The 24,072-nt window shown below is 41.7% G+C and overlaps 1 protein-coding gene across 2 annotated transcripts in view; it reads left to right on the top strand.

Moving 5' to 3' along the window:
- Positions 1-622: 622 nt before the first annotated feature.
- LOC126416259 (medium-chain acyl-CoA ligase ACSF2, mitochondrial-like) overlaps positions 623-24,072 on the top strand; it is a 254,749-nt gene continuing 231,299 nt past the window's right edge. For both annotated transcript variants that reach the window (XR_007575423.1, XM_050083889.1), the window contains exon 1: positions 623-717. Coding sequence is in view for 1 of the 2 variants with exons in the window: in XM_050083889.1 (XP_049939846.1) it covers positions 662-717 (56 nt within the window). In the remaining variant the exon portion in view is untranslated. The remainder of the gene's footprint in view (positions 718-24,072) is intronic.

The raw sequence follows: 24,072 nt of genomic DNA, 5'->3' as shown, positions 1-24,072 counted from the left end.
TTCGAACTTATTAATAAAATTTGAAAAAGATGTAGTTCGGAAGCTTTACTCTAGCATTCTACCGACATAGAAAAAAAATAGTATGACTAATATAAAGCGTAACAATAATAATTCTATACTAAAACGGGGAAAATCTCGATGACATTCGTATCTACGTATGAGTTACATATGTGTTCGTCGTGTGCCTATTTGTTTCAGTGTGGTGCTTCGTGGTGTGAGGTTTCACTGTGACGTCACAGCTCACAGCCCGCCTGCACGTGACCCCTACCGTGTATCTCGGAGCACACCGGTAGTGAATTCAACCTTACACATTGGTATCTCGAAAAAGATTAAATTATTTAAACTGCTCAACTAAGCAGTTCCGTTCCACCTTTCACAGAGGGTCATCATCACTTGTTCTTTGATGGTGTCCCCAATAATCTGATAGGTGCAGTCCGCCACGCAACTTCTTCGAAATCATTATCGGTTACGTGATTCGTTATGTTTAGGAGAAACATCATGCTGACCGTCACTGTTAAAAGCGTCTGATTTGGTACTGCAGACGTTGCCTGAAGTGGTACTTATGAACGGACTGGCAGGATTTATCTGCCGTTTGTTATCTGCTGCCGGCTTCCCACCAGAACAACTTTCTTGCTAAGCGTGTCAGTGGTGGCTGAGCAGAATGCCTGTCGTTACGAAGCGGAACATTTACCACGCGCTCGCCGTGTGCTACAGGCAGTAAGTAACGGCTCGCTGTAGCTTATGCTTGTTGTCAAATGTTAGGAGCACTGTGCGGTCGCTGCTTGGTTTTAAACTTTGCAGACTAACACGAAATAACGTTCAAATCGTGAGAGCTGTAACCTTAGACTTCAGTTGCCTGTTCGAAACTGAGGAGCCTTTTTGAACTGTGTATTTCAGTCGTTTAGTGGTACGTGCGTTTTGTGCTTCCATGTAAAGCTGTCAGCCTATCAATATGTAAATGGCACAGAAAGAGAGCAGTTACTGTTGTTTTTGACGTTTTGGCTCAGATGTTTAGTTGTCGGACAATTAATCCAAAAGTTCGCTTTCCAATTGTCTGATGCAGTTCTTATTGACACGTTACGTGACATAGGTGTGATAAAACGTCGTGCATGTGGCAACGTTCTGAGCGTGAGGATTGACAGTGTGTAGGATGAAAGCACTATCGGCTGAAACCAGTAGAGCTGGTGAGTGCACTACTGTCTGTGTGGCACAAACTTGCAGGAGCCAGCGTGTCAGGTTTACGGCAGTTCGGCGATTGCCTTTGGTAGACAACGAGGAACGTCAGCCTGACGGCAAACTGCTAAGGTCATCAGTCCCTAAGCTTACAACTACTTAACCTAAATTAACCTAAGGACAAACACACACACCCATGCCCGAGGGAGGACTCGAACCTTCGCCGGGACCAGCCGCACAGTCCATGACTGCAGCGCCATAGACCGCTCGGCTAATCCCGCGCGGCTTGACTGTAAAACTTTCAGGAAATCTAGTTACCCCGTGTGTGACAAAGAGAGCAGAGTTACCGGCTCAAAATTATTAAAAGCAGGACAGTATTTCACAAAATCAAGACATATTTTAAAACCAGACACTTTATTTTAGAATCAATACATTGTTTACCTTGTACGTAGTGGGATAATAAGCATGCTCTAATCTCAATGAGAGCAGAAAATAATACATTGAAAATCTGATACAGAATGGTGCAATGGTTTTAACTGTTACAAATACAATTTGTCTGAGACTTGCATTGCGATTTTCTGCTGTTACTACTGTTTGTCTGAGAAGACGACGTACTTCTATTTAGTAGGATGCAATTGTATATAGCAACAGTACTCAATAAATCAACACTTCTAAACACGATAACACCGAAAAGGTCAACTTCAAAAGATTAAGTAACGAACTACTGTTTCAAAAAGTGAAAATATCGAGACAAGCTACAATATTTAATTCGAGATATCATAAACGTCGACTTTGCGAGCATCGTTTCCCTAAGCGATTACACTACTGGTAGCGAACCTCGTGAGAAATATATAGCCAAGTGTGTGCAGTTTATAATTCAATCCAATGGCGCTACGCTGTAATTCATTATATGATGAAATGCAGCTTCGTTACCAAAAATGCCGGACGATTTCTAAAATAACAAAAGTACCGGGCTGACAAAAATCAGCAAAACCGGACTTGGCCGGAAAAAGCAGGACGGTTGGTAACCCTAAACGAGAGTGACGCACGCGGTACACTTCTGATAATTTCACCGTCAGGCATAACCGCCCTTTAGACTTTGCTTCGGCTGTCAAACAACGTAACAAAGAATTAAACACTTGATATTTCTTTGTTATGCAACACCGGTTCCTCTGAAACCAGGTAAGCATTCCACAATGCCGATTCTGCCGGCGCCAGCGCCACTAGCGTTCTGTTTACGTTTATAAGCAGAATACCACTCTTCCGAAAATGATCGTATTGTGATATAGATTTGAAAACTAGGCCGATCTCTTACTCAGCACATGGATAATAATATTTCTTCTACAATCATATTGCAAAATGCCTGTTCGTTAAGCTTTAAAAATCTGTTTTCGTGTCCGTGACAATGTATACAGATTGTTTTTATAAAACCCTTTACACACCTGCAGCGTATAGAAGTCACTGAGTACACGATTATATGTTTAGAAAGCTATGTACGGAGACGGGCCATCTGCTGCTGCAACAAACGTATAAAACAATGTTTCCCACTGTCTGCTGTGTTAAAGAGTAAAAGTAATTCGCTGTGTCTTACTACATTTATAACTATTAGATGTGCAATCCTTTTTTCATTTTGTGAGTTACTCTTCTTTCATTCCTTCCCAAAAGGGAACTTTGTCACTTACACTATTTTTTAAAGAACCAAATACATTTTCTGTTGTGTACCTGTTTAGTTTACACGACTGTTAAGCCTATGGATAGTACCGATTCAGCAAAACTTATCAGTATTACAATATGGCTGAAGGAGCGTTTATAGCATGGAGTTCATTGAAAAAATTCGTTATGATTCAGTACGAAAAAAAAATTCTTCGCTTCATTGTACACAGCGTGACTCCGTGATGTTACAAACTTTAACGAATGATGGAGAGAGGTAAAAGTGTCAGTTTGAGATAAGGGATCCTGGTCCGGAAAACACAGTCAAATGTTATAAGCGCAAATAATTCTTTAACACCTCTGACTGTGCAATACATGTACCGGTACTATTGTTGCAAAGACTCGAAGGTGGGCAACTTCCAAAGGTGGTAGTATGAACCAAAGCAAAAAAAAGAAGTCTAGTACACATGGGCACTTAAATGTGTGACTTAAGGCTGTGGGCACTTGTACAGTACATGTGTTTCAGAGGAGCAAAGTCCGTCCCCGGTAGCTGAGTGGTCGATCAGCGCGCCAGAATGTCAATCCTATGGGCCCGGGTTCAATTCCCGACTGGGTCGGAGAGTTTCTCCGCTCTGGAACTGGGTGTTGTGTTGTCCTAATCATCATCATTTCATCCCCATCGACGCGCAAGTCGTCAAAGTGGCGTCAAATCGAAAGACTCGCACCCGGCGAACGGTCTACCCGACGGGAGGCCCTAGTAGTCGCACGACGACGGTAGCGAAGACGAACAAATGCTCACAGCTCTTAAGTTATGCATTTTGGAGCCCATGTTTTCTAGACAATTTTTTCTTGTTTTGGTGCATAGAGTTACCTATGAAAGTTGCCTACCCTAGAATATTAGCAATAACTGTACCGACACATGTATTCCACTGTATTTTCGCTTATTAACTTTACGACTCGGTCTTTTCCGGACCAGGGTCCTTTATTTCAAATTGATACTGTAGTGTTGGCAGAAGAGCCAACACTGTTTTTCTAGAGGAGGCCGAAATGCACGCGTTTAATTACACGCTGACTGGCGTTAGGTCTGGAACAGGTCAGAGAAATAAGACTAGCAAAACAGGAGGTAACTGGTAGAATACTTAACTTTAATCCACAATTGTTGAACATCTCTCTTGACGGTACAGGTTATAACCACAATATATATATAGCAAAGGATTATGGCGCCTTGCTAGGTCGTAGCAATTGACGTAGCTGAAGGCTATGCTAACTATCGTCTCGGCAAATGAGAGCGTATCGGTCAGTGTAGCTTCGCTAGCAAAGTCGGGTGTACAACTGGGGCGAGTGCCAGTACGTCTCTCTAGACTTGCCGTGTGGTGGCGCTCGGTCTGCAATCCTGACAGTGGCGACACGCGGGTCCGGCGTATACTAATGGACCGCGGCCGATTTAAAGGCTACCACCTAGCAAGTGTGGTGTCTGGCGGTGACACCACAGATACATTTACCATTCTCCATTACCCTTCGTAGTTTGTAACGCCATCACGGGATCACCCTGTATATTAAATAATTAAGTCTGTCCTGTAACATTACGTGAGCTGTAAGAGCTGCGTAACAAAAATGGTGAAATCAGTCTGATTTTTCGATCACTTGTATCATTTAATGACAGTTTCTGTATTGTTTTTATAGCGTGAGAAGTCAATAGGCATTCTTTTTCAAATTTGAGATTTTGTTCTGAAGGAAAAGTCGATTTATGGATAGTACCACGTAAATATTGATTATTGACGGCAGGCACATTCGGAAGTAGCTACATCACACTTTTCCATACGGAAAGTACTTTCGTCAGCGCATTTAACTGAAATAATTACTAAGCTTACTTTCATTATTTCAGAGACATGGTTGCTACAAGAGATGAATTTTGAATGAATTTCTTTTAACTGCCAATAACCAGAAAGCTGAATAATAGTCCATCTCTATTCAGTTGTCTTTGTCAGATTCAGTGCTTCAGAACTAATGTAAGTACTATTCAGGTTGTCCAGTTAACAGTGCTGCTGACAGTTTTCGCTGGTTGGAAATGCCTCAGTGGAGTATAGAACAGTGGCGAGCAATTTTAGGGTTCGATTTTATCGAAGGTTACAATAGGTTATTGCTTTAAAGTAAGGTGCGCATGATGTTAATATCGATCTACTCTAGTCCAACTCGTCCAACACAAATATTGCCACATTCTCCGGTCACAGAAAATTTGGTCGCTTTTTCAATAAAGAATGGCCCTGCGTGTGTAACTGATTAACAGAGGAATCATAATTTTTCCTGTATTGCTGAAGAGAACTTGTTACTTGCATAGCCGGTAGCAGTAGACAGGGGAAAAATATTATGCAGATATACGTGATGAAGAAGTTTATTCAATATACTTATATATATAAGACAAAATAGTCCGAAAGGTAGTTTGAACATTGCAGTGCTTCTTTCTCAATACCCACAAGTCCGTATTAAGCTGCACCCGCAATTTTTGCAAAATCGGCTTTCACACCTGAAGAGAGACTTTTCCAAAAAAATGGTTCAAATGGCTCTGAGCACTATGGGACTTAACATCTGTGGTCATCAGTCCCCTAGAACTTAGAACTACTTAAACCTAACTAACCTAAGGACATCACACACAACCATGCCCGAGGCAGGATTCGAACCTGCGACCGTAGCGGTCACGCGGCTCCAGACTGAAGCGCCTAGAACCGCACGGCAGACTTTTCCAATGCTGCGATCGCAGTTCCCGTTGGTAAGTGATTTGTTCTTACATATATTACAATTCTGACTGCTACTCTACACAACGTAGCTTCGTGATCATCCAAGAGTATGTACACTCGACTAACTTTAGCAGCTGGCCTTGTTACCGATTACTGTCTCCAAATATCAACAATGGTTACGGTGTGAATAACAGTGTAACACACGAATGAAAGAAAAAGCCACAACACGAAACCACTGGGTGCTTACAGACCTTATGACTATTTCGTCTGGTGCCATGAAAGCTCCACTCCTATTACAATAGCAAGTTAAGAATATACTGTACGTTGCTTTCACTCAGTGGTCACGTGTAGACACCAAATCAAAGACGAGTAGCTGATGTATCTCTGTGACAGTACAAGCTTTCTCCAGAGAACTTCAGATAAATCTTTCTCGCAATAAATCCTGATAAGGCCTATCTGTTGTCAACGATAAAGCCGGCTCTGCTTTTTCAGCTGTAGCTGTGATTTCCGTTCAGCGTTGGAAGGCTCGCCACCGTCAGATTGAGATTGCTTTGAAACTGAGCAGCTGCCCCACGAGGCTGTTTGCACTGGTGGCGCCTAGTTCCGAATAGATTCAGGCGGATAAATCTGTTCGTTTGTGGACAGCACATAAGAGCGCTTACGCACTAGAATTTGTCTTTTATTTGTATATTCTGTTTTGTTAATTTGTCTTTCTGCGTTTTATGAACAACACTGTAAGGTCACAGTGGAACTGGAATATAACTTTTCCGCTCTTTCTGGGCGCCACTGAACACTGGTTAGTAGTGAAGGTGTTTCGTAAATGAGCATTATATTACAAGAGCGTCACATTGCTTAACAGGCACAGAAAGAAAAGAAGGAAGTGGGGCACGCGTTCAGATTCCGGAAGGACAACAAGGGAGAGGAAGATCGTCCGCGTCCCTATCAAAAGAACCGTACCGGTTTTTATGCCTTAAGCAATTGAAGGAAATCATAGAAAACTTAAACCAGGATGGCCAGATGGGGATTTGAACCCCTGCCATCCAGTCCAAGAGTCCAGGGTCTTACTACTGCGCCATCTCTCTAGATTTGCTTGGACCACTTTAAGTTATTTATTTAAACGAAACTCTTAGGAAAAACTAACATAGAAGGAATGGGGTGTTCGCAGAAAGAAATGTACAATAGTGAAAAATAGCACGTTGAAAGTTGCTTGTCGCACTGTCAACTTTCAAAATTACCCTTTCTAATGCGTATTATGAATCGCAAGCACATTGCATAGATGTTCTGTACCAAATGATCGTTTACTGAAGGTATCGCAATATTTGACTAGTTGAGTGAACGCGTGTCAGTGGAGAGGTATGTGCAGGGTGACCCGGAAGTCCGTTAACATTTGAAAATGCACTAATTCACGGAATAATATAGGCAAAGAGGCAAAAATTGGCACACACTCCTGAAATGACAAGGAGTTTTACCGAAATCAAAAAGTGCAAAAACTGGTCAACAGATGGCGCTGGACAACAACATGTCAGTGACACCGCAAGAGAATTGAGAATTGTGTATAAAATGGACAACCGAAAATCCTAGAACCCCATTCTTCATTGTGTGTGATCCAAGTGGGTTTTAAGTGTGTTGTTCGGGAGTGTTTTTAATACTGTAGCCGACTTTTAACCTGTGCGTGTGCCTTCAGTGTCTTCTCTGTGTTTTAAGTATCGCCAACTGTGTTTTTTAACTTTATGATGACTTTTTTAATTGTCTCCCCATGAACGTCTTCATACCAGTGTATTTTTACCTCCATTATCTCCCCTTACTCTGTTTTATGTTCTCCTTTTTTATCGCCTTATATATGTAACATTTTATTCTTGTCTTAGCTGTCATGTCACTCGGCTGAAGAGCGGAGGATTGTGCCGCTGACAGCCCTCTCCTGCCCATATGGGGCAGGTGAATGAAATCACAATAAAGGAAAAAAACTCCTAGAACCCTCGTGGAAACCCTGTTGCGACGAGGAAGTCACGGTGTGGTGTGGATTTACCTCATCAATCGCGGTCGGACCGTTTTTCTTCAAGGAAAGATTTCCAAACTGTTAAAGGGACAGGTGCGAGGTACGCCTGGTTGGCAAACACCTGCTGGAACGTACGACTTTTATGCGGGAAGGTGCTCCACCTCGCATTGCGACACGTGTGAAAGATCACTTGCGCACATCGTTCGGTGAGGATCGCGTGCTGAGCCGCTCTTCTGTCATGCTTGGCCTCCCAGGTCCCCAGATCTCAATCCGCGTGGTTATTGGTTGTGCGGTTACCTGCAGTCGCAGGTCTACCGCGATTGTCCGATCTCATTAAGGATGGTAAAAGACAATATCCGACGGCAATTACTGACCATACCTACTGATATACTGTACAGCACTGTTCACAACATTGTTCCTCGACAACTGATATTGTTGATGAAATGAAGGCCGAAATGTTGAGCATTTGTTGTAAAGAATGCAGCCTTTGCTAAAAATCAATTATAATGCTAATTATTGTTTTTGTGTCTTACGAAGCGCCGTCAGTTGGTCATTTTGTGAACATTGTTTGGTTTCAGTAAATTACCATTCATTTCAAGCATGTGTGTGTCACTTTTTACCTCTCTACCCACATTATGCCGTGAAGCCTTTCCACCGACCTGAGTAAAAACCCTAAGAGATATTGGTCTTATGTAAAATCAGGAAGTGGGTTAAAAACATCTATTCATTCTCTCAGTGACCAAGCCGGCACCGAAACGGAAGATAACAGCGAGAAGGCCGAAATACTGAATTCGGTCTTCCGAAGTTGTTTCACTGCGGAAGATCGTAACACTGTCCCTCCTTTCAATCCTCTTACAAATATCGAAATGGCAGACACTGAGATAAACGATCGCGGAGTTTAAAAGCAGATACAGTCGCTTAGTAGTGGAAAGGCTTCAGGACCAGATGAGGTACCTATAAGATTCCATAAAGATTATGCGAAAGAACTTGCTCCCCTTCTAGCAGTAATATATCGTAGATCGCTTGAGCAACGAAAGGTACCTAACGACTGGAAAAAGCGCAGGTCATTCCCGTTTATAAGAAAGGCCGTAACACAGATCCACACAATTATAGACCTATATCGTTGACGTCAATCTGTTGTAGAATTATGGAACATGCTTTATGCTCAGTAATTATGACGTTTTTGGAAAACGAACATCTCCTCTATAAAAACCAACATGGATACCGCAAACAGAGATCCTGGGAAACTCAGCTCGCTCTGTTCCTCCATGAGATCCACAGCGCAGTGGACAACGGCGCTAATGTTGATGCCGTGTTCCTTGATTTCACTAAGGCATTTGACGCTGTAGTATCATTGCCACAGATACTACTACAACGCCGCGCCAACACAAGGATGGCAGCCCGTCGTCTGCCGAGCACAGCGCACTCTAGCGGGCTGTACAGCTCGACGGAACTGGAGTGTGCCTCGCTCACTTGTTCGCTATATTTCAACCTAGGCAGACGCACATTCATAATCGGCCCTCAGCCAGTTCTGTAATGTTTGCACTGATTCTCTGTGGAGGGCCCATCAGGCTTAGTCCCTGAGAATATGTTGTATTAGTTCATGGTATTCCATGTTACGAGATTGTCAGTTCATAGCCGCAGCGGCAGTCCTATAAACTACTGAAGATAAGTAATTTTATTGTACTATGTGTTTCCTGAATAATAATCCTTCTCTCTAACAGTGTGCCGTACCGCATATTATTGCAACCTGGACTCCTTCAGCTCCTATCAACTCGGCCTCCTACTTATTTGCGATTAGTAACGAGCTGAAAACACCTACGCGTTTTGTGCCTCTAAACAGTGAGACACAATAGACACTTTCCCGCATTGCCGTTTAATGAAAAAAAATACGAGCTTACGGAGTATCGAAGCAGACTTGCGATTGGATTCAAGACTTTCTTGCAGACAGAACTCAACACGTCGCTCTTAATGGAACTAAATCGACAGAGGTAAAGGTAATATCCGGACTACCACAGGGAAGTGTGATAGAACCGTTGCTGTTTACAATATATATAAATGATCTAGTAGAAAGCGTCGAATGCTCCTTAAGGCTATTCGCAGATGATGCAGTTGTCTATACCAAAGTAGCAACGCCAGAAGGTAGTAAGAATTTGCGGAACGACCTGCAGAGAATTGATGAATGGTGCAGGCTCTGGCAGTTGACCCTGAACGTAAATAAATGTAACATATTGCGCCTACATAGGAAAAGAAATCCACTACTGTACAGCTACACAGTTGATGACAAACACCTGGAGACATCGTCTACCGTAAAATATCTAGGCGTAACTACCCAGAGCGAGCTTAAGTAGAATGACCACAGAAAACAGATAGTGGGAAAAGCAGACACCAGACTCAGATTCATCGGAAGAATATTAAGGAAATGTAACTTATCCACGAAAGAAGTGGCTTATAAGGCGCTTGTTCGCCCGATTCTTGAGTATTATTCGTCTATGTGGGATCCCTATCAGGTAGGACTGGTAGAGAAGACCCAACGAAGAACGGCGCGTTTCGTCACGGGATCGTTTAACTGGCGAGAGAGCGTTACGGAGATGCTAAACAAACTCCACTGGCAGACGTTACAAGAAAGGCGTCGTGCATCACGGAGATGTTTACTATAGAAATTTCGTGACAGCACTTTTCAGGGGGAGTCGTACAACATATTACTCCCCCCCCCCCCCCCCCCCCCCCCACACACACACACATCTCGCGTGTTGACCACGAGGAGAAAATTTGAGTCGGCTGCGGTAGACGAGCGGTTCTAGGCGGTTCAGTCCGGAACCGCGCGACTGCTACGGTCGCAGGTTCGAATCCTGCCTCGGGCATGGGTGTGTGAGATGTCCTTAGGTTAGTTAGGTTCTAAGTTCTAGGGGACTGATGACCTCATATGTTAAGTCCCGCCGGCCGGGGTGGCCGAGCGGTTCTAGGCGCTACAGTCTGGAACCGCGCGACAGTTGCGGTCGCGGGTTCGAATCCTGTCTCGGGCATGGATGTGTGTGATGTCCTTACGTTAGTTAGGTTTAAGTAGTTCTAAGTTCTAGGGGACTGATGACCTTAGAGGTTGAGTCCCATAGTGCTCAGAGCCATTTGAGCCACTTGAGAAAATTCGAGAAATTAGAGCAAATACAGAGGCATACCGACAATCGTTCTTCCCACGCACTATTCGCGAGTGGAACAGGGTTGGAGGGATCAGATAGTGGTGCCGAAAGTACCCTCCACCACACACCATTGGGTGGCTTGCGGAATATGATGTAGATGTAGATGAAGTACTGAACTGTCAAATGCTAACGGACTTTCGGGTCACCTGTGCTTTTGGGGGGGTAGAGCTGAGAGCCAATTTTAAGCCAGCACGGCTGCGCGGCCGCGGCGTTGTTCACCGCTTGAACGACGTGAAGCGTTCCAGTCTGTTGATGTCTGAGTTTCCGGATGGTCTTCGTGAGCAGCCGTGGCTGTTGCTTCCACCTTTTTGCTGTGGACAACTGGTGTAGTAACTTCATTTGAGGATGGTTTGCCATGGGAATTCTCATGCAGTCAATTAGAAAAGTACGGTGACCAACCGAGATACGGGTGCGCGTTAAAGCGGCTGCTTCCGAAACGGGGAGAGCCGCTGGTCCCGGTTCCAATCCACCTGCCGGATTAATGACGAGGGGCGGTGTGCTGGCCGGCCCAGACGTGGTTTTGAGGCGGATTTCCACATTCTGCCAGGTACAGTCGTGGACAAAACGAGCGCGACCCCTCGCCTTTTCGTTATGATGGTCCGCACAGCTTTAAAGTCTGCTACACAGCATAATAGGCAAGGCGACGAAGTGCTACCAACATACTATGCAAGTTCGCTCAGCTGATGTGCTGAGATAGCTAGCACTGGAGAAACTCGCGCTTCGAAGACGCCACAGCATCGTGTGCCACCACTTCGTAGGAAACGAAATACCTCAAGTATAATCCAATGTGTTGTATTTGCATATCTGTGACTATGACCTGGATCTAAAGTGTGGTTATGGATAGTACGTATGCTCAGATTGCGAATCTAACATCATGAATAAAGACAAGGGGAAATGAATTAGGCGTCCTTCCTCTTCCGCAACATCAAATATATTTTAGCTATTCTTTCTTAAATGAACTGCGAATAAAATCGTTCACCAGAAGTGAATAACTTTTTATTAACACCAGATGATATTAACAGCTTGCCGTGCGGCTCCTCGCGCCGTCAGTTCGAATCCTTCCCCGGGCGTGGATGGGCGTTAGGTTACGTAGGTTGAAGTAGTTCTATATTTAGGGGACTGATGACCTAAGCAGTTTGGTGGCATAGTTCTTAGAGCTATTTTTTGACCATTAGCGCAAATTTTCTTTACATAAACGGCCATATCTTTAGATTGCGTTGACATAGCTCACTTTTTTACACCACCAAGGGACCGTATACCGCAGTAAGTGCGATACATTTCCGCTTATTATGTCTACCTGTACTCGAGGTAAACGGGTTTTAAGGGTTGGGTAGACAGATAGACGGTGAAGAATGTGAGACTAGTAGGGTTCCATTTTTACCGATTTACGTGACGAAATCCTCACAACGAAAATAGCTACCACGGTTACTGAAGATGAGGGCCGCATAATAATTTCCCCTACTCTTTATTCGAAATGTTCCAGTTGCAGTCGATACATCAGCAAATTAATCGTAGCTATGCTTTCGATCCAAATCACGACTACAACAATGCAAATAAAATCAATTTGCCTATAAACGTGGTAATTCAGATCCCACTATTAACGCCACCACGTTTTAGACGTGCGAGCATTCCCATTGCTAGCTACCCTAAGGAACACTTCGGCTAACAAACGTTTTCTGGCTGTGGCAAGTCTAATGGAGAATCCAAAACATTGTAGAATACGTTTGGCAGCTACGTCGCCGTTTATTTCCTGGGGTGGTGCAGAATTATCCTACTAAATTTACTCGTTAATAACAGTTTTTTGTTATTTCGATAAACATCTCGAATGATTGTTACATAAGCGGTGACATAAAGGTAGACAATTCATGTTTTTGAGTCCAGAAAGCTCTGTGTAACAGAAACTGCAGATCATTTTGCCATTTTCATTGCGAAATTGCCGGCTTATTCATGTCTGGGGTAATAATAGAGGGCTGTTTGCCTGGGTTGTCTGCTAGCGTAGTGAAAGGTGTTTGCTACTGCAAGGGAGGTCTGGTTTGTTTTCAGTTCTAATCTCGATGGTGGCAGATAGACTATCAGTAAAGCGAATTTTAAGAAATTCTCGCGCCCCCAATACGTTTTATTGCTACCTTTATTATTCTGTACCGGCGCCCTGTGGATGCCGATATGAAACTCTTGTAGAATTTCATACTTGTTACTGCCTACTTTTTCCGCTTCTGTCAAAAATTGAATTGACTTATGTGTGGCACTGAATTATTTCTAACTGAATTTCGTTATGAATCTTCACGCATTACTAAATTTGCACACTTTCATTGTAGGTCAGCAACGGTAATCCGGTATAACTGGTCTGAACGGTGACACAGACCATTTCGCGGCCGAATGCGCATAATATTTTGCTAATTCGTAACGATCTGAGTTACTTTGTCATACTAAAACAGTTATGTTATCTCGATAAGCTGAAATTGATTTTTATTAGTGCAGTTCATACTAATTAGTGTTTCTTCTTTCATTTATATCTTATATTTAGGTGTTGTGCTTAACACACTAAATCAGCATTAAAAAGTCTTACACATGATTGAAAACAGTCTGACAAATTTCGGATAGTTTTTCAATTTCACGCCTGTGCATAGTATGTTGGTAGCACTTGGTCGCCTTGCCTGTTATGCTGTGTAACAGACTTTAAAGCTGTGCGGATCAGCATAACGAAAAGGCGAGAGGTCTCGCTCATTTTGTCCATGACTGTACATACCGCGCTGGTACCCCTGTACCGCCTCAGTTACTGCTATGTAAATACTTTTTCACACGTGCACACACAATTTACTCTAAATGCAGGCAGGTGGGGTGAATTTTTTGCTTCCTGGGGGGGGGGGGAGGGAATAGGAGACTGATCTCATAGATGATAAGTCTCCTTAAAACCGTAATCAGCCGCAGAAGTATAGTGAGACTGCAGCTGCAGTTTGACGTAATGTTTGCCTGCTGCATTTTCATGTCTTTAATGTGCTTTTACTTGTGAACAAACTTAACATTAATGATGCCCATGGTATGGAACTAGGTTTCCATTAATCGATCCGAATAATAGGCGAGTTGAATACATTAGACTCTCGCTGCCTTGTATGCCAGATGGAGCACGTATGTACAGTTGTACTCGTTCCTGTAATAACTATACATTGAATTGAGTCTTCTGTGATGTATTTACATCTCTGCATCACTCATGTATTCATGTTCAAGGAGATCACTATTTACATGGCATTGTATGCATTTTGCACTGTGTGTATGAAGTCTTATCCATCATCTGCCTTCAGCAGGCATGTTAATTAATGCAAGGCACAATTGTCATCAGTATTGCGGAACTCATCAGCAGTAAAATTTGGGCATCCTCCAAATGCTTCTCATGTCAGAAGATAAGTGACGACCTTGAGATCCTGGGATTGTTTGTTGCTGATCATATTATGTTCAATGTGTCTGCCTTGGATCTTTATATTTCAAACATTGTACAGAAAGGTGTTAACTTATCACCCAATCCAGCTATAAACATACTAATACAAGCAAATAAAAGTTAAAATCAACCACAATTATAAGTATCTAATATTGGTCTAAATCGAATCAATAAACAAACCTATGCAGTAACAAGAGTAGAAGATTGAACTAAAGCAGAAACAGGAGTAGGAGCAGCTATAGCAACAGGAAGACAAGAAGAAAACGGAATATGAGCTCTCTTGGTTACAGCTGTCAAAACAATTAATATGGTAATAAGCTTTATTCCAAAAGAACTAGAAATAAAATCATAATAATAAATACAATTTAAACCACCAAAATGTAATACTCAAGCAATAGAAATTAAAACAGCAACGTAACCAATCCGATTAGAAAGAGCAGTTAACATACCAGCACTGTAAGATTTTACAGTTTGGTAATAAATAACTAAACAATACGAAACCAAACCTAAACCATCTCATCCCAATAAAATTCTAATCAAACTAGGACTAATAATTAAAAACCCTATTGAAAGAATAAATATTAAAACAACAATAATAAAACGATTTATAGTAAATTACCAAAGAAGAAAATATATAACAAAAGACATAAAAATAAGAGACATTCAGTCCAAACTTAAAGTCATAACAACCATAGAACCATTCAAATTAAAAAGTTCTCATTCAATAAAAACTCTATAATCAATTATTAAATAATATATACCTAAAATAAAAAATATAGTTCTTGAAAAGAACAAAGAAAAAGAACTCAAAGAACAAATAGAAAATATATTCACAACCTAAGATGAAAAACTTCATATCATTGATCCCACAAAACAATATTTTAAATTAAAATACTGAAGCAATTTAAACTAAGAATTACTCACCCTTTAAACAAAGAATGTTTAAATGCAATCAGTGGAAAAGTAAAAGATGGTATTCCCTAAAATAACCAAGAGAACAAGTATAAACTCCAGAATAATAATTACCATGTTGAGAATAAGAATATATATATATAAAGTATATACAGCTCTAAAAAAGAAAAAAAATTAAAGCATAAAATCTAAAAGAAGGCCAAGACATAATTCTATTTAATAGTCTAAGCTCTCCCACCAAATTCAATGATGGAGGAGTAGCTATATTTAACGATCTTAAAAGAAATCACCACAAAGCCATTCTAGACATCAAATTAATCATACCTCTGTTAATTAATAATCTTTGTGTACCTAAACATCCATAAATAATATTAGACAAGCAGAACAACACAGAAGAACATAAACCATGACCAAGCATTAAAGAAACTGAACCCATACAACCCCATCAATTCATAGTTATTAATGCATTATTATATGAGCAACAGAGGAATAAGCAATTACAGACTTTAAATCAACCTGACAAAAACAAATAAATCTAACAATAACTCCATGAGATAAACCCAAAGCCAACCAGAAATAATTAATCTTCAACCCCAAATAAGAAATAATTTTAAAACACGAAAAATACCATAAACACCTAGCTTCAATAAAACACCAGCAAGAATGATTCTACCAGAAATAGGGGCTTCTACATGGGCCTTAAGAAGTCATAAATGAACCAAAAATATTGGCATCTTAACTAAAAAGGCCAAAACATAAAATATAAAATAATAAGAACCAAAATCAACCAATAAAGGAAAATACGAAGTATTAGAAAAATCATAAACCAGAAATGAAACTAACAACAAAGGGAATCTAGCAACCAAAGTATAAAAAATTAAATAAATACCAGCCTGCAAATGCTTAGGTTGATAACCCCAACCTAAAATCAAAAGCAAAGTAGGAACTAATCTAGCTTCAAAAAAGAAAAAAAAAAAAAAAAGAAGAAGTCTTAGTCTAGCAACTGAACAATAAAGTATAATTATTAAATTCAAAACCATAAAAACAAAAAGTTAGAGTCATAAGAACTTAAATAAACTGAACCTATAGCAGTAATTATTAAAGAACAAATCCAAGAACTCAACAAAATTAAACTAAAAGAAAAATAATCAATACCAAAATAATATCTAATTATATTCAAATCAGCATATGAATATACACAAACCATAAAAACAAAACTTGACAGGAACATTAAAGAATGAACCAACCATCAACAATTATTTAATAAACAAAGAGGGACCAAAAACAGTTATACAATATATGTACAATCTCAGAAGAACCATTAGTAAATACTTACATTTAGAAGAAGAAACATAGACACCACCATAATATACCAATAAAGAAGTAAAATTAGAGAATATAAATATTAGTTTTAATAGTTTTTAAAAAACACCAGTCTTGTAAATCGGAAATAAGTCTAGCCCCCACTTTTAAAACTTCAGAGGTGAAAAAGCTTCCATCGTCGATCCCAAAAACCGATATTTTGGATAAACTAACCCCTGAAATGAATAAAATATTAATTATATCACTATCAAATGTAATAAATATTAATTTTATTAAATTACGACACCCAATATCAATAATACTCTTAATTATCCTCTGAATGTTCCTGGTTGGACTAACAAAAGGAACAATAATGGAAAGTTATTGATTATCATACATTTTATTCTTGACATTTCTTGGTGGTACATTAGTTGTATTTATTTATAATACAAGAATTGCATCAAACGAAATATTTCAACCTAAATCAGTTACTATAATTATCACTTTAACAATATGAGTCCTTATCATATCAACACTAATTATTTTTGGTATAACAAATCTTATAGACTTCTTCAAATATTCTGACACTATAAATACTGATAACTCAATCAGTTATCAAGGAATAACAATATCTTCAGAAAAATTATGTAATAGACCAACATTTATTATTACAATAATGATAATAAGTTATTTATTTTGAGCACTATTAGCAGTAGTTAAAATCACTAATATTAACCAGGGACCTATTCATAAAATAAGATAATTTACTAATTAATAAACCCTTATGATTATGACATCCTTTAATTAAAATGATTAACAACTCCTTAATTGATTTATCTGCACCAACAAATATTTAATTTTGATGAATTTTTGGCTTCCTATTAGGCCTCCTCAGTCCGTTTGAAAATGCGTTGTGCCTTTCCCGAATAGAACAGTCGCTTTACCTACAGAAACTTCGGTATAACGTCGACGGCTCTGCAACGAGACAGGAATGTGAGGGAACACAAAAGCCGCACTCTTATGTTGAAAGACGCACTGCTCACTAGGTGTAAAATATATTTGTATTTTGTAGATCTGAGGATGGTCATTACGGACTGAAACCGGTCATCGTCTTAAGAATTGATATTTTGACCAAAGACTGGAATAAAAAACTTTTGAAAATTATTTTGACTCTGTACTCCTCCCTCACATGTGTCTTTTCAGGGGTGCATTCGGCCCTGACTTCATTTTCATGGATGATTGTGTGCGACCGCTCCAAACAATGCAGGTGGAGCAGCTCTCAGAACAAAAGATCTTTGGTGATTGGACCAGCCTGCTCGTTGCCCCGACTTGAATGCCATCAAGTACGTGTGGGATACGTTGGACAGATGTATTGCAGCATGTCCACGTGTACCAATGAGCATCCACTAGTTCTCAAACCTGCCAGTGTGAGAATGGATAGTCTTACGAGAAGAACCTTATGGCCATCATGGGAGCTCGCTGGAGAGCATTCAAAGCCGTGCATGGTGATCACACAGAACCTATTAAGAACCATGTCCCGCTGTTTGCCGTGTCCAGGGACCATCATAAAACCTTGTGACGTCAGTCTAACATTTGTCTTCGAACGCAAGTGTCATTTCTGTTCATCTCATTGTTTATTTCTTTCAGTTACCTTTTGTACTATACTGTAGCAGTTCTTTGTATGTTTGGTCCAAGTATCATCGAGCTGTGTTACTTGGCAATGACACATAAACGTACGGTTTCGGAACTTTAGGCGACACGGGGTAGCCGCGCGGTCTGAGGCCCCTTCCCACATTTCACGCGGCTCCCCCCGTCGGAGTTTCGAGTCCTTCCTCGGGCATGGGTGCGCGTGTTGTCCTTGGCGCAAGTTAGCTTAAGTTAGATTAAGTAGTGTGCAACTCAAGGGACCGATGACCCCAGCGCTTTGGTCCCATAGGAACTGAACCACAACATTTCAGAACTTTAAATCACAGAGTGATACAGAACGCCTCTCTCGCAGCGCCTGCCACTGATGTTGGCTGAGCTTCTCCACAAACTTTCGTTCTTTCTAAATGAACCTGTAACGAAAAGTACTGCTCTTCGTTCGATCTTCTCAATTTCCTCTATCAGTCGTACTTGGAACGGATCTCGTACTGACGAGCAGTATTCAACTATTGGTCGAACGAGTGTTTTGTATGCTAGTTCTTCTGCTGAAGGACGACATTTCCTGGGGATTCTTCAAATGAATCTCAGTCTGGCATCTGCTTTACTCGCGATTAATTGTATGTGGTCGTTGCACTTTAAGTCGCTTAGTAGGCATACTCCTAGGCATTTTATGGAAGTTCAGCAATTGTGTAGACATAAATTGAAGGGTCTCTCTGTCTCTGTGCTCGCTGAACGTTACATCTGTTTGTGTTGAGGGTCAGTTGCCACTCCCTGCACCAGGCATCGATCCTCTGCAGGTCTTGCTGCACGCTGCTATAATTTTCTAGCGGTGGAACTTCTACGAGGGTCTCTCCAAAAGAAATGCACACTATGTTTTTTTTTAAATCCATCTTTTATTCTACATGTTTAAAAGTTTTACAGTGTAGATACATCCTTTAGGAACAGTATTTTCATTTCTCCACATAATTTCCATCCCTCTCACCTGCCTTACGCCATCTTGGAACCAGCGCCTTTATACCCGCACGGTAAAATTCTGGACCAACCTGTTGGAGCCACTGTTTGGCAGCGTGCACAAGGGAGTCATCATCTTCAAACCTTGTTCCACGAAGAGAGTCTTCCAGTTTCCCAAAGATGTGATAGTCACATGGAGCCAGGTCAGGACTGTAAGGCAGGTGTTTCAGTGTTGTCCATCCGAGCTTTGTGATCGCTTCCATGGTTTTTTGACTGACATGTGGCCGTGCATTGTCGTGCAACAGCAAAACATACTGCTTTTGCCGATGTCGTCCAACACGACTCAGTCGAGCTTGAAGTTTCTTCAGTGTTGTCACATATGCATCAGAATTTATGGTGGTTCCACTTGGCATGATGTCCACAAGCAAGAGTCCTTCGGAATCGAAAAACACCATAGCCATAACTTTTCCAGCAGAAGGTGTGGTTTTGAATTTTTTTTTCCTTGGGTGAATTTGCATGATGCCACTCCATTGATTGCCACTTTGTTTCTGGAGAAAAACGATGGAGCCATGTTTCATCACCTGTCACAATTCTTCCAAGAAATTCATCTCCACCATTCTCGTACTGTTCCAAAAGTTCGCTGCATACCGTTTTTCTTGTTACTTTGTGAGCCACTGTCAACATCCTGGGAACCCACCTGGCACAAACCTTTTTTTCACGCCAACAGTTTCAGTATTCTGCAAACACTTCCTTCCCCTATCCCGACGTAGCGTGACAATTCGTTCACTGTGATGCATCTGTCAGCAGTCACCAATTCGTTAACTCTCTGCACATTGTCTGGAGTGTGTGTAGTACGAGGCCTGCCGCTGCGAGGACAATCCTCAATATTTTCGTGCCCGCTTTCATCACGTAACCTGCTTGCCCACCGACTAACTGTACTGCGATCGACAGCAGCATCTCCGTACACCTTTTTCAACCTCTTGTGGATGTTTCCCTCTGTCTCGTTTTCACAGCACAGGAATTCTATGACAGCACGTTGCTTCTGACGAACGTTAAATGTTGAAGCCATCTTGAAGACATGCTGTGACGGCGCCACTCACGGAAACAGGTTGAACTAAATTTGAAAACAAGCGGGAAGGATGTATCTACACACTGTAAAACTTTCACACATGCAGAATGACAACTGTATTTTTACAAAAATAGTGTGCATTTCTTCTGGAGTGACCCTTGTATGAATGCAAAAGCATCATCCGTGAATGGCCTCGTGGAATCCCGACTTTATTTACTAAGTCATATATCTGTATTATGGAAAAATGTTCCTATAACACTCCTCTGATGAACACACGTATATAGCTCTACGTCTGAAGACTTATCTCCGTTTCAGAGTGACATCATGCTTTCTGTTTGCTAGAAACACTTCAGCCCAATCACACAGTTGGTCTGAGATTCTCTCGTATTTTGGTCATTAGGCAGAAACGTGGAACCTAAACGAATGACTTTCGAGAGTCAAGCACCACGACATCCACTTGTGCACCTGTACTGCTGCTTAATGGGTCTCGTGGGCACAGACAGAGGAAGCTACGTTTTACACGATCGTTGTTTTCGGAACCCATGTTGGTTCCTACAGAGGAGATTTTCGGTCTTAGTATGCGAGCATAAAACAGGTACCAAGATTCCACACGGTGCAGTGATATTAAAGTGACCATCGCATACGTTCGACGTCAACGTGCAATAACTCTCACAGACGGGAGCTGGCAGCTCTCACAATGGAGGGCATATAAAGCCTGCCGTAAGGCGTGGCGAGGGGGGGTGGGGGCGCCGAAGTATTGCAGTCGTCGAAACTTCCTGGCAGGTTAAAAGTGTGTGCCGAACTTACTTTTCTCGGGAAAGTGGTCTACCGACTGAGCTACACAAGCACGACTCACGCCCCGCCCTCATAGCTTTACTCCCACCGGTACCTCGTCTCCTACTTTCCAAACTTCACAGAAGCTCTCCTGCGAAACTTGGAAGACCAGTACTCCAGAAGATCTAGTCTTGCAATTCTCGGTGCTGCATACAGTTCTGATCTGCCAGGAAGTTTGATATCAGCGCACATTCCGCTGCAGAGTGAAAATTTCATTCTGGAGTGCACTCGTTGTTGTAATGGGGACACGAAGCGATTTATCTATTCCCAGGAAGACACGATCATTGGCTTTCAGGCCAAGGGTGGAAGCATTTCCGAAACGGCTAAATGTCTAAAGCAGGGGTTCCCAACAAAATTTTCTCGAGGGCCCCCTCATCGAACATGACTGGTACCTTGTCATATCATAGTAGCAAGTACCTAAAAAAGCCAAATTAAGAGTCTTTTTATACGTTTTCTATTTTTGGTACTTAGAAAAATCGTTGACATATTCATTATTGAAAAAATATTGAGCTTAAGACTTTTTCAATGTAGCCATCATTGTCATTGTTAAATTTTTGATTATAGCTCAAAATATTTGTCTTCAAAACTGGGTGTTCAGTATAACAAAATCCTTAAAAAAATAAAAATTGAGTATGAACTGAAAATGACAGGAAAAATTTAAAACTGATTGTATTGGTCTATCAAGTGTACTACACTTGAGATTGCATTGAGTAGACATGTGTGAAAAATAAGAAAACACTAATTTCATACAAGGTATTACTTATTTGAAAAAAATACAGTTACAACAGAGTACTCCATCAGTATACAGTTTGTTTTAATTTTCAGTTCTTAATGAGATGAGTTCAATCTGACCTTTGAGTCCATTATTCCTGAAATATTAGGTTCCAAACTTGAACCTTTCACTCTGAAATCCGACCGCATGTCGAGCCGATTCCTATATTTGTTCTTCATGAAGGCTTTACAAACACTACTGTTTTAATATGGAATATTGAATATGTAAACAACACAGTCTGTGAAAGCACTGGCAATAAGTTAACAATGGCCGATTGTCGTCTGAAATGTGAGTTTCTGTGTAAAGTGACTGCCAGTTGTCAGCTGCAAAGAGGCAGCGCGCGCAGTCTAACAGCATACAGCAGAACTATTTGCCTCTATCTAATTCGCTAGAGTCTGCTAGTGTCAGTTGGCTCTAGGAAGACGCTAGAAGCAGAAGTTAGCGTTCACTAAAGCTCTGCTCATACAGGAAGCGGCCAAAACAAAAAATCTGTTATCATACGAAATATATTTAATATATTTTTTATTCTAATAGCATCTTGCGGACCCCTCTGGCATAGCTCGCGGACCCCTGGGGGTCTGCGGACCACCTGTTGGGAACCAATGGTCTGAAGTATTCGCGTGCCGCCATGGTTAAAGTATACCGTGAATGGCAAAATGGCGCTATGCGAAACAGGCGCCGATGCAAGTGTGGTGCATCACGGGTCATAGATGATAGGGGCGAACGACGGCTGCGGAGATGTGCGCGGGTGAATAGACGTGCAACTGTTGAGCAACTGACCGCCCAGACGAACCAATGGGCTGCCAACATTGTCTCCTCAACGACCTTTCAGCAAACGTCGGTGCATATGAGTCTCTGTAGCAGTGTGTGGTTCATGCACCCATCCTGACTGCTGTTCATCGGCAGCGAGGACTGGAATTTGCACGCCAACACCGCAGCTGGATGTTCACTGAGTGGCGACAGATGGCCTTTTCAGGTGAATCACAATGGACAGATGGCGGTTGGATTGTCGGAGGGGTTCACGCCGGAGGCGAGAGCTTTATGGTCTGGGAAATGTTTTCGTGGCATTCCCTGAGTGATCTCGTCATTTGGAAGGGACAATGGATCAACACAGGTACACGTCTTGGGGACCATCTTCACCCTTACATGCTCTCTATTTTTCTTCTGCATGATGGCACCTACCAGGGAACAGTCAACGCGTCACACAGCTCGCAGTGTACATGCGTGGGTCGAAGACCATCAGTGTGAGTTTACAGTACTCCCCTGGCCATCAAACTCCCCTGATTTAAACCCGATCGAGAACCTCTGGGACCACGTCGATCGAATTTTTCGCGCCATGGAGAAACCTAGCGCAACTGCCCCAAGGCACTGGATTCGGGATGGCTCCGTATTCCTGTCAGTACGTGGGGCGTTTGAAAAGTCCGTGCAAAGTCCTAGAGATGGCGCCACCGGCGCGTATCGAGGTTCAAATGGTTCAAATGGCTCTGAGCACTATGGGACTTAACTTCTGAGGTCATCAGTCCCCTGGAACTTAGAACTACTTAAACCTAACTAACCTAAGGACATCACACACATCCATGCCCGAGGCAGGATTCGAACCTGCGACCGTAGCGCGTATCGAGGTCATGTTTAGTTAGTAGCATCTTTGGAAAGAACGCACGCCAAGTTTCAACCATATCGGGCTATTTTTTTGTGTTTGGCATTCGTGTGAATCAAAGAAGTCGAGTGTCAAAAAATGGACGAAGAAGAATTTCGCGTGTTGATTAAACATTACTTTATGAAAGGCAGAACACCTCAGGAGCCTAAAGAGAAGCTTGATAAACATTGCGGTGACTCTGCACCTTAGATTAGAACAGTCTATTAGTGGTTTCAAAATTTTCGGAGTGGCCATATGGGCACAAGTGATGCTGAACGTTCTGGACGCCCTGTGGAGGTTACGACTCCAGAAATTATTGATCAAATTCATGATATGGCGACAGATGACAGAAGAGTTGCAGTGCGTGAGATTGCTAGTGCTGTGGGCATCTCGAATGAACGGGTACATAATATTTTGCATAAACATTTGGACATGAGAAAGCTATCCGCAAGATGGGTACCGCGATTGCTCACGCTTGCCCATAAACGCAGTCGTGTGAAGTGTTGCAAGGATGGTTTGCAGCTGTTAAGGAAGAATCCGCAGGACTTTAAGCGTCGTTTCGTTACTGCGAATGAAACATGGATACATTACTATATTCCGAGACCAAACAACAATCTAAACAATGAATTACCAAGGGAGAATCTGCACCAAACAAGGCAAAGACAAGTCCTTGGGCCGGAAAGGTTATGGCGACGGTCTTTTGGGCTTCGCTAGGGATAATCCTTATCGACTATCTGGAAAAGGGTAAAACTATTACAGGTACATATT

Source organism: Schistocerca serialis, chromosome 8 (genome assembly GCF_023864345.2).
Source record: "Schistocerca serialis cubense isolate TAMUIC-IGC-003099 chromosome 8, iqSchSeri2.2, whole genome shotgun sequence".
NCBI lineage: Eukaryota > Metazoa > Arthropoda > Insecta > Orthoptera > Acrididae > Schistocerca > Schistocerca serialis.
Note: the sequence above shows the minus strand (reverse complement) of the source record. Positions and strands in the feature narration are given on the sequence as shown.